At 41.7% G+C, this 12,122-nt stretch overlaps 1 protein-coding gene across 12 annotated transcripts in view; it reads right to left on the bottom strand.

Moving 5' to 3' along the window:
• The window catches only part of gucd1 (guanylyl cyclase domain containing 1), a 103,948-nt gene that overhangs the window by 54,962 nt on the left and 36,864 nt on the right, over positions 1 to 12,122 (bottom strand). For 8 of the 12 annotated variants that reach the window (XR_009655505.1, XR_009655506.1, XR_009655507.1 and 5 more), the window contains exons 4-5: positions 9,117 to 9,208; positions 3,808 to 4,049 (exon numbers count right to left, since the gene is read on the bottom strand). The exons of 1 other annotated variant lie outside the window; for it this stretch is intronic. Coding sequence is in view for 6 of the 11 variants with exons in the window: in XM_060931809.1 (XP_060787792.1) it covers positions 3,808 to 4,049; positions 9,117 to 9,208 (334 nt within the window). In the remaining 5 variants the exon portion in view is untranslated. 3 more of the 12 variants (XR_009655509.1, XM_060931810.1, XM_060931811.1) reach the window with 3 other exon arrangements.

Genomic DNA, 12,122 nt, shown 5'->3' with positions numbered 1-12,122 from the left:
GTGTGTGTGTGTGTGTGTGTGTGTGTATTATATATATATAAAAAAAAAAGTAAGTGTGTGTGTGTGTGTGTGTGTGTGTGTGTGTGTGTGTGTGTGTTCAAGGTTCAAAATCACTTTATTGTCCCCAATGGGGCAATTTGTTGTGCAGTAGATAGTACACAGCTCACACACACACACATACACTAAAAACACTAAACCAGGGATGGGCAACTTGCATGATAAACAGGGCCACAATTTTTCATCACCACCATCAGAGGGCCACATGACCACGCACTTCAACTAATCAGATATGAGAGAAGTTACAAAAGAATTTTAAATAAGAACAAAATATTTGTATATTCTTATGTCTGTATGTTTATTGAACCAACATACATTTATTTAATATATTCCACACTGAAATGCATTTTTAACATAATCCTCGTCTTGTTAAACGAAAAACAAGTTTGTTTTAAAAGAAAAAGTGCAAAGGGCTCACATTCAATGAGGCACAAAACTAAAAAAAAAAAAAACAGCGGCCCAACATTAAGTGCAACTTAATGAGATACTTGTGGTTTTGCCTGCTGGCGCACAATAGACTGGATATCAATGTCAATCTTTGTGCATCCAATCCGCATCAAATGAAAAAGAGTATCATCCATGAATCTGTTCCTCTCTTTTGACTTAATGTGCTTCATTGTTGAAAAGCTGCTCTCACAAATGTAAGTGCTCCCAAACATGCTGGCCATTGACAGAGCAAAATCTCTGAGGAGCGGAAAACGTGCCTCTGGTAGCAGTCTCCAAAATGAAATTCCCCTCTCATTGCGCTTTGCTTGAAAATACGGATCTGACTGCAACTTGCAGAGTTCGAGCTGCAGTTCTGATGGTTGCTCGCTGGCAGCAGCAGAGACAGGGTCCGTGAATAGCGCAATTCGTGGTTTCATCACATGAAAATCTTGGAAACAATCGTTAAACTGCTCCTGCAATTTTTCGATGTCGGCCCTATACTTCTGAAGTAGTTTCTCGCACCTGGGGTTATCTTTTCGTATCTCCTCACAAGCGGGAAAGTGTGCCAAATTTGGACGATGGGAAGAAAATCCTTCTATGAACAGGTCAAGTTTACGCTGGAATGCGGTTGTGTGCGCATACAGATCGCAAACAGTTTGGTCTCTCCCCTGCAAGTGTGTGTTAAGGTGGTTGAGATGTGAGGTGATGTCTGTCAGAAAGGCCATGTCGCAAATAAACTGTGTGTCTGAGTTTTCTGCAGTAGGTGCTTGTATCACCACTAATACTGTTCTCCAAGAACACTGGTAGTTCAGAGCGCAGTGCAAAAAAACGCTCCAGACACTTCCTTCGACTCATCCATCTGATCTCAGCGTGCATTTGTAAATCCCCATACGCGGCGTCCACTTCATCCAAAAAGGCAATGAACCTCCTGTGACAAAAGGGACCTGTTCCCTCCTCTGATGAGATTTGTTACTTTGGTCACTAAATCCATAACGTGGCTAAAGTTCAGTGTCTTCGCGCAGAGGGCTTCCTGGAGAGATAAAATGCATGGCATGTTAAAAAAAATAGTTTTGTCCTGCCATGTCAAACTCAGGCCTACATCTCACAGTTAATATGAGGCTATTCACCTGATGTATGATACAGTGCAGTATAGGGCAGTTTACCCCGCTCTGTCGGAGGAGCCCTGCGAAACCTCTGTTGCCCCTTTTCCACCAAAGCAGTTCCAGGGCTGGTTCGGGGCCAGTGCTTAGTTTGGAACCGGGTTTTCTGTTTCCACTGACAAAGAACTGGCTCTGGGGCCAGAAAAACCAGTTCCAGGCTAGCACCAACTCTCTGCTGGGCCAGAAGAAAGAACCGCTTACGTCAGCGGGGGGGGCGGAGGTGTTAAGACCAACAACAATAACAAGACCACGAAAGATTGCCATTTTTAAGCGCCGAGAAGCAGCAGCTGTACAAATGCGAAATCATCCATTATTATTGTTGTTGTTGTTGCTGCTGCTGCTTCCGTGTTGTTTTTGCTTCGATATTCGCGCCAAGGTTTATGCAAACATAGCGACGTAACTGACATATACAGCGACGTAATGACATATACAACGACGTAATGACGTGGCTTCCTTTAGCACCGCGAGCTAAAGGAAGCGCCCTCTATCGGTCAACAGTGTAATTACAACTGTAAAAAAAAAAAAAAAAAAAGGCCGCGGTTAATTTTTTTTCCTGATAATTAATAAAATGATCTACGGGCCGCACTGAGTAAGGAGGCGGGCCGCATGCGGCCCGCCAGTTGCCCATCCCTGCACTAAACAATCAATAAATAATAATCAATAATAATAAAAACAAAAGAATCCAAAAGTATGAGTGGGGGGAGGAGGGCATGTGTTATCTATAATTCTTCGTGGAATTTAAGAGTAAAGTGGCTATAGGTACAAGAGAGTGTTTATATCTGTTGGTTTTGAATTGTGGAAGTTTGAAGCATGATCCAGATGGCAACATCTGGAATTCGGCCTGTAAGGGATGAGAATTATTTGACAAAATAGATTCAACCTTTTTTAGCATCTGCTTCTGATAAAGTTCCTCTAGGCCTTTCTGCTTAGAACCTATAATACGGCTACTCACATTAATTATCTTAGAAAGAGAATTTTTTTTGTTTTACAGTGATAGACCCATACCAACAGATTAAGGAGAAGGTGACCACTGACTCAACAAAGGACCTATAGAAAAGGGTCATCAGGGTCTTGTCCACATTAAACTTGGCTAGCTTTCTAAGGCAGTACAGGCGCTGTTGGCCTTTCTTACAAAGCACACTGGTATTTGGCTCAAAACACAGCTTGTCATCAATAATAGATCCTAAATATTTGTACTCTTTAACAACCTCAATTTCCTGACCATTTATACTAGTCTTTTCAGTGTTAGTGACATTTCGCCTAAAGTCTATACACATGTCCTTAGTCCTTGTGACATTCAGTTCCAGGAAGGCTTCCTGACAGCACATTATAAAATGGTCAATGACCAGACCATGTGAAGTTTCCTCATTATTCAGTAGGCTAACAATAACCGTATCATCAGCGAACTTCACAATGTGTCAGTCATCAAGCACAGAGCGACAGTCATTGGTGTACAAAATGAAGAGGAGGGGGGAGAGAACACATCCCTGTGGAGAGCCAGTTGATATGAAGGCCAAGTCAGAAAGATGACCATTGACTCTCACTCGCTGGTATCTATTAGTGAGGAAGTCTAGTATCCAGCCCACAAGGTTGGCCTCCAGTTGGAACTGATGCAAGAGCTTCTCAACCAGCAGGTGGGGCTGGATGGTGTTAAAGGCTGACGAAAAGTCCACAAACAGTAATCTGGCATGATTTTTATTGCCCTCAAGATGTTTAAGGATGAGGTTAAGTACTGTTACAGTTGCATCCTGAACCCCTCTATTGAGTCTGTATGCAAACTGTAGTGGGTCGAGAAAGCTGTTTGTTCTAAATGTCAGTTCTCTGTATACACACACACACACATGTATGTATCTGTATATTATACATACAGACACACATATATACACACACACACACACACACACACACACATTAGATAGAACTTCATTGATCCCTTTGGGAGGGTTCCCTCAGGGAAATTAATTTCAGCAGCATCATTACAGGATAAACAGAGAATAGAAATAGAGAAAACTTCTAGATAAATTAAGTATTTACATATACAAATGTAAAAAATAAGATATGAAAAAACATCCAGCAGGAGCAGAGGATATATATATATATATATATATATATATATATATATATATATATATATATATATCTCACATGCATGTGTAGCACTTACGGTCAGAGTAAGCAGGGTTGTTATAGAAGATGCAGCCAGCAGTATGGTTAAATCCACACACTACCACAAAATGCCCTTGGTAATCAGGTGTACTGCAGAAACACTTCTGATTCACAGGTAGAAAGCAGCAGTACTTCACTGAAGTGGAGCAGAGTTCGCACATTAACACAACAGCGTTTACCAGCACAATGGCCACATGTCCATGGTTCAGATGAGCCTGGATCTCCTGAACAGTTACAGAGCTACAGACAAGAAACACTGGTCAGAGTAATGGAACAGTAAAATACATTTTGTATTAGCATTTTTGGCTTGACTATTGTCACACAAACAATACATACAATATTATACAGTCAGGTCCACAAGTATTTGGACAGTGACAATTTTTTTTTTTTATAAATTTTGTCTCTGTAGACCACCAGAATGGATTTGAAATAAAGCAATCAAGAAGTGATTGAAATGTATACTTTCAGCATTAATCTTAAAAATATTGCATTAACCATTTAGGCATTACAGCCTTTTAACATAGTACATCCATTTTCAAAAGATCAAAAAATAATCAGTTGAAGCAGTTTCATGGCCAAGTGCGGCCTGTTTCTTCATTATTTCATGACGCATTAACAAGATAAAAGTATTGGAGCTGATTTCAAGCGTCTGATTTGCATTTGGTAGCTGTTCATGGGAACTCTCAAGTTTGTGGTCCAAAGAGGGGTATCCAGTTATTTAGCACAAAAGTCTTTTAGCACAAATCCAAACGCCTCTTAGCACAATATGCTCTTTAGCACAATTCTGAATTATGGTCACAATAATCGAAAAAAACACACATCTTGATATAGGAAGGGGTTTATTATGATTGCTTAGGGACTGGAAGTCAGAATTTCTGCTGCTGTGCATGTTAAGGATCAGTTGTTGATCCCTGAAACATGGACTGAAAATCCAATTCTTTGGTGTCTTTGGATATTTGTAGTTAAACCATAACAAACCTTGAATTGTGGGCACCTTCATAGATAACTTCAGTCACTTCTGATCATAATCACAAATTCAACTGACTGTCAATAATTACGCGTTTGCTGAATTAATTAACCGGGGGGGATTATGTTTCTTGCCCTGCTTGACAATATGTTTTGCTGACTAAGAGTGGAATCTATTCCTAAAAACTTACTCAAATTATTAAAAGTCCATTTGATATCACATATTACTATTTTCATATGTATTTGACTAATAAAGCTACAAAGTCTTTAACTGAAAAAGAGACCAATTTTAATGAGAAAAATAAGAATAATATCTCCTTCGTAACCAACAGTTGCAATATGTAAACAAACGAAAGAAACTGCCACTAAAGTATTCTAGAATGGCAATTAAATAAAAGTGCAATATAAACATTCAGGAATGACAAAACAACCAAAATTAATATCTCAATTGTTTATAATACGGCAATCGTGAAACAAGAAGAGATTATGCTAAGATGTCAGGGTTGTTTGATCGAGACAAGTCTCGAAGCTGTGGCTAGTTTACAGGGAAATTCACTTTGTTGCAGTATGTTTATATTTGATTTATTTTTTTTTTAAAAACCTTTATTAGTCACATGCACACTTCAAGCACAGTGAAATTCATCCTCTGCATTTAACCCATCTGAAGCAGTGAACACACGCGCGCACACACCCAGAGCAGTGGGCAGCCCAGAGCACCCAGGGAGCAGTCAGGGGTTCGGTACCTTGCTCAAGGGCACCTCAGCCCAAGGCCGCCCCATGTCAACCTAACTGCATGTCTTTGGATTGTGGGGGAAACCGGAGCACCCCAAGGAAACCCACACAGACACGGGGAGAACATGCAAACTCCACACAGAAAGGCCCTTGCCGGCCGCTGGGTTTGAACCCGAAACCTTCTTGCTGTGAGGCGACCGTGCTAACCACTACACCACTGTGCCACCAAATGATTAAAACGTCAGACAGCGCCAGCGGTTCGAATTCGGGTCGGCCCGGTGCGCAATTGAAGAAATCAATTGAAGTAACCGCTTGGCTAAACTGATGCTCAATTTCAATATTTATTTTTTTTGTTCAATGCTATCAACTGCTAAAAATAAATAAATAAATTATAACACTAAATTGTCAAATCAATAAACCACAAACACTCATTTATAGATTGTGCAAAAAAAAAAATGCAGTGCACAGATTACAAGTCGATCAGATCAAGAACAGCTTGCACTTTATTTGAATAATAATAAAGTCTATTGTGTTTTTGCATCATTCTTTAAACCTGTCATTGAAATAACAATGGGATAGATGGCAAATATGTTCACTTTTCTAATCCTATTGTTTTCTTTTAATTGAGCACTCAGTGAAGAGAAATGGATGTAGATACTATGATATCCACGGTCAACGCATGTGCAAGAAACGCGTGTTGCCGTGAAACATCAGTTTCACATGCCAAAGTTAACAGTTTTAATTACCTGTCAAGTCTATTACTTGTAATGCGACTTTTTTCCTCATGATAAATTTCACATTCAAGATGGCAGAGTGGGGAAATACAATCACTCGTTTTCAGTCGGAATCTCAGCAACTTTCAGTAAACAAAATCCATCAAGCATCTTTAAACATGATCAGGAAGTATTCATAATAAAGAGTTGTTTAGAGTTGTGCTAAGAGAGACTTTAGAACTTGTGCTAAAAGACTTTGGTGCTAAATAACCGTAAACCCAAAGAGGTGTCGATGCAAGTGAAGAAGGCCATCATTCAGCTAAAAAAAAAAAAAAGTCATAGAGATAGCAGAAACCTGGGGAGTGGCCAAATCAACAATTTGCTATATTCTTAACAAGAAATAATGCACTTCTTTCTGGAAGGCCACAGAATTATTTACTTGCTGAAGAAAAAACACTTCACAATATCTAGCCAAGTAAATAAGGCTCCAGAGAAAGCAAGATGCAAACCACTTGTTAACATTCAAGAACAGAAAGACCAGATTAGACTTTACTTGAAAACATCTAATAAAAGCCTGCACAGTTCTGGAACAAGATTCTTTAGACACATGAAACAGAGATTAACTTGTACCAGAATTATGGGAAGAGAATGGAGAAGGAAAGGAAGAACTCATTATCTATCTGTCAAACATGGTGGAGGTAGCGTTATGGCATGGGCATGTACGTATGGCTGCCAGTCGAATTAAGTGACTGGTGTTTATTGATGCGATTGCTGATAGAAGTAGCAGGACGAATTCTAAAGCATTTAGAGTGACATTTTCTGCTCAGATTCAGTCAAATGCTGCAAAACTGTTAGGACAGTGCATCACATTACAGATGAATAATGACCCAAAACAGACTGCAAAAGCAACCCAAGGGCTTCTTAAAGCAAAGAAATGGAATGGTCTGAAATGGCTAAGTCAGTCACCTGACCTCAACCCAAGTGAGCATTATTTTCACTTACTGAAAACAAGACTGAGGGCAGAAAGGCCCACAAACAAGCAGCAAATGAAGACAGCTACAGTAAAGGCCAACAATACAGCTCAAGGGAGAAAACTCAGCATTTGGTGTTATCCATGGGTTCCAGACTTCAGAGAGTCATTGACTGCAAAAGATTTACATCCAAATATCCAAAAAATAATATTTATATTTATAATTATGCAAGTTTGTCCAATTACTTTTGAGCCTGTAATGACAGAGGGACTATATGAAAAATAGTTGTAATTCCTTAAAGTTTAATGCAATATTTATGTTAAATACCTTAAATTAAAGCTGAAAGTCTACACTTCAATCACATCTTGATTGCTTCAATTCAAATTCATTGTGGTGGTATGCAAATTATAATATATATGCAGTGTTTTTTGTAGATTTGTAGTCCTGTGATGTTAATGTAGCACCATGGTCCTGGAGGAATATTGTTTCGTTTTAACTGTGTACTGTACCAACTGTATATGGTTGAAATGATATTTTAAAAAAAGAAGAAAAAACAAAAACAACAACAAAAAACACCTTGACCTTGATATGGACAATTGATTGGCAGACAGTTCCAACAGCAGGTATTCAGCCAGACAGGTCATGTTCTCACATGAAACAACAGGATTTAGATCAGTCACAAAACACAGGCATATCCTTCGCAAACTGTTCAATTGTACGAGGCTTAACTCATGTGCCACGCATTCCTTCTTGACTCTGTTATGAGCCAACAACATATCTGGCCAATGCAGACACAGAGGTCTGCAGAGGCAAGTTTTCAAGGAGGTTGTTGAGAAAATGCGGAATACTGAAAGACAACCAGAAGTTCACTAGCAAACACTGAAGTGGCAATGTTGAGCTTGCCATCCAACTTCACCAGAATTTACGGACTTAATGTTGCTTCAGTGCAACTCATGTAGTCTTAAGACCAAAGTATACTTCTGTTCACAGTGCTCGTGACAATTTGTCATCATCAGCACAGTGCACACTGACTGTCCATGCATCACCCAAAATGTGTTTGCATGGACTTGTGCACATCGACTGTGCATGTGCAAAACTGAGTCTGCAGTGATGCACCAATCCAGTAGTGGTAGCGCGCATACATTCAGCTTGACACATTCACAGCAGCATGTGCACAACCCGTGCACATGTCCATGTCCACATAAGTATACTTCGGTCCTTAGTGGGTTTGAGTCATTCTCACCCTCAACTGAGAACAGTACCAGAATGTTACATGCATCTTATCTTCAATAATGATAGGCTATCAGTCTTTTTAGCAAGTCTCATATGCAAAGTCGAACAATATCAGCACTCTGAGTCATTCCTATACCAAAGAAAGAAAAATATCAGAATTTTGAACAAGTCTTACCCTCAACTGAACCATTTCAGAAATGTGAGTGATCGCTATTCTCAGACCTTGAGCACAAGGTCAACAATTTGAGCAACAGTAATCCTCACTAAAGTATGGTATCAGCACAGTTTATGACTGCTATCATGTGGCAAGATGCGCTATAGGACGTACACGTGACAAATTTAATACACAGACTGCTCTGGTTCCAAAGTATATAACTGATTAACTGGAAATTACCTAGTCACTTGTGTCACTCAAGTCGTTGTGAATAACCATAAGGCAAAGGTGACATAGCAGGGACCTTTTATTGGTCATCCATGTGGGCTCACAATCACAAGTGATGACTTTGAAATTGGTACTTCAAAAAAGAAAACACCCCTGGTGCAGTCTTATAACCACAGTTACCTATATAAGCTTCCGTTTTCCAGATTCTGTAGGATTCCTGATTTATGTGCTGGGACCTACAATGGAACTGATACAATCATGCAACAACATATTTATTTGCAGCATATATACTGAGGAACATGTTTATTACCATTTTTTTACCACTACGCCTCTGCTCTCTGCTTTCAGAAAGAGTTCATTTACTCTGTCTTCTTCAGTATCAAAATGCTTTTTGTAGAATGACTACAATAAGGGAAAAAAGAATAAATATTAATATTTGGTTCAGCTGAAGTCACACTGTACAATTTAAAAAATATTTTGCCATGGTGTCAAAGAACTTCCATGCCCTGTATATGATTTTTTTTTTTTTTAAAATCAAAATACAATGCTTTTTTTTTTTTATTGAGCTGTCCTTCCCAACCCCATTCATAATCCTTTTCTTATTTTTCATTTCCAAGACCATACAGTAAATGACTTATATGCAGTGTGCAATATGAACAGCTATAAATTATGTGGCCTGCAAAATAGGTCAGGATTTCATCTCAGATTCATAGAGCATAAAAATATGTTGACTAATACAATAAAACCTACAACCCCACTTCCAAAAAAGTTGAGATGCTGCTAAAATGTAAATAAAAACAGAATGTTATGATTTGCTCATCATGAAAACCCTACATTTCATCGAAAGATAGTACAAAGATGTATCAAAATGTTGAAATTGATTTTTTTTTTAAATACATGGTAATTTTGAGCTTAGTGTGAGCAACATGTTCAAAAAAAGCTGAGATAGGGCAACAAAAGACCGGAAAAGTTGTATCATTTAAAAATAAATAAATAAAATAAATAAATAAATAAATAAATAAGCAAAACCCTAATTAGATTAACTCGCAATAGGTCAGTAACATGATTGGGCATAGAGCATCCCTTCTGAGTCTCAGAGTGTTTCTTAACTGGTGGGTCCCGACCCAAAACCGGGTCGCGGAGGCGGTGTCCAAAAAAAAAATCCGCATTCTTTTTATGCAACCACTTAACGTTGACCCCAGAGCCACAGAGATAGGCTACCTAGGACTACTAGTTGACCCAAAACCTTTATTTTGATGTCAGGCCCATGCCTGTTGTTGCCATGGAAATAGAATATTTTGTGACATATATCAATCATTTGAGCGGTAAAACGTTAGTGAGCTGTCATGGTGAAACGAAAATACGACCCCAAGTATTTGAAATATGGATTTAGCTATTGTGGCAGCGGGGGCATGGCCAAGCGCCGGTCTGTGACAGGAGGGCGGAGTCAGGGAAGGTAAGTGGCCAGAATCACTACACCTGACAATTAACCTGTGTTTGTGTGTGTCTTCCCAGTGACCGCGCCCTATTTAAGGAGGGAGAGCGAGAGCAGAGGAGCTCTTCCCTGAACCAGACGCCGGTTGTGTGTGTGGCTGTGTGTTTTCTAAGTTAGACTGAAAAGTGTGACAATAAAAATAACGGTTTATCAACCTGATCTCTGTCCTGCCGTCTTCTGTGCTCCACCCATCCATACCGGACTGGTACAGTGGTGCCGAAACCTGGGATGGAGCACCAGCCGATCAGCCCCATGAAGTCCTCCACGTTCACTGACAACCGCGATGCCGAGGGAATCATCGACCAGGTGGTGCTGGAACAGTTCATCACGCGCTTGCCAGCAGGAACTGCGGAGTGGGTCCAGTGCCATCGCCCGGCGTCACTGGATCAGGCAGTCGAGCTGGCGGAGGACCATTTGGCGGCTGTCCCGGTGGCAGGACAGCAGATGGCATCGTCTCTTCTCTCCTCTCTCTCTCCCCCTGTGTCCCGTCCTCACCCCATTCCCCCACCGCAGAGGCGGGGGCTGGCACCACCCCAGCCGGCCCGCCGCACCCGCAGTGCTCTCCCATTTCTCCCTTCTGTGTCTGTCTCTCCCCCACCTCAGGTGAGTGAGCCCCAGATCACCGGTGCAGAGGGAAAGTCCGGGCCGGTTGGCTGGCACTGCGGGGAGCCAGGCCACTGGCAACAGCAGTGCACGGCGATGGAAGTGGGCACGGTGGTTCGGATCCCCGACGTGCCAGAAGCCGCCCTCGATCGGGCCGGAGCGTATCGCATACCGGTGAGTATCCAAGGGGATACACATCAGGCGTTGGTGGATTCTGGTTGTAACCAGACCTCAATTCACCAAAGCCTGGTTCAAAACGAGGCATTGGGGGGAGCACAGGGGGTGAAGGTGTTGTGTGTGCACGGGGACGTTCACAGCTACCCTTTGGTGTCGGTCCACATTTTTTTCTGAGGGGAAAAATTTATAGTGAAGGCGGCGGTTAATCCTCACCTTACCCACTCTGTAATTTTGGGGACTGATTGGCCGGGATTTCGGGATTTAATGAGACGCTTAGTAAAGAGTGGGTCCTGCCATTTGACATGGGGAGGTCCCGGTGTCACTCTGGCGGGAGCAGCTGTCACAGAGCCGTCCACGTCATCTCCACGTCAGAGTGAGGAGCCGCCGGCTCCTCCTCTCTTTATTGGGGAACCCCTCGCGGATTTCCCATTAGAGCAGTCGCGAGACGAGACTCTGCGACATGCGTTTGACCAAGTGAGAGTAATCGATGGTCAAACGCTCCAGCCGAACGCCACCCCGTCCTTCCCCTACTTCGCGATTACGAAGGATAGATTATACCGAGTGACGCAGGACACTCAAACTAAAGAGCGAGTCACGCAACTTTTAATTCCAAAGAGCCGCCGGGAATTGGTATTCCAGGTGGCTCACTTTAATCCCATGGCTGGACACTTGGGGCAGGATAAGACACTAGCCCGAATAATGGCCCGATTTTATTTGCCGGGGATTCGCGGCGATGTTCGTAGGTGGTGTACGGCGTGCCGCGAATGCCAGTTAGTAAATCCATTGATCGAGACCCCGTTTGAGAGAATTGGGATGGATCTCGTCGGGCCATTAGATCGGTCAGCACGAGGGTACCGCTTTATATTAGTTCTGGTGGACTATGCAATGCGATACCCGGAAGCAGTGCCTCTGCGCAATATCTCAGCACGCAGTATTGCAGAGGCACTCTTCTGCGTCATCTCCCAAGTCGGAATCCCGAAAGAGATTCTGATTGATCAAGGCACTACATTTATGTCACGAACACTGCGCGAACTGTATGGG

This window comes from Neoarius graeffei, chromosome 10 (assembly GCF_027579695.1).
Source record: "Neoarius graeffei isolate fNeoGra1 chromosome 10, fNeoGra1.pri, whole genome shotgun sequence".
NCBI classification, from domain to species: Eukaryota; Metazoa; Chordata; class Actinopteri; order Siluriformes; family Ariidae; genus Neoarius; species Neoarius graeffei.
The sequence above is the reverse complement of the archived record's forward strand: the minus strand, read 5'-3'. Positions and strand labels throughout refer to the sequence as shown.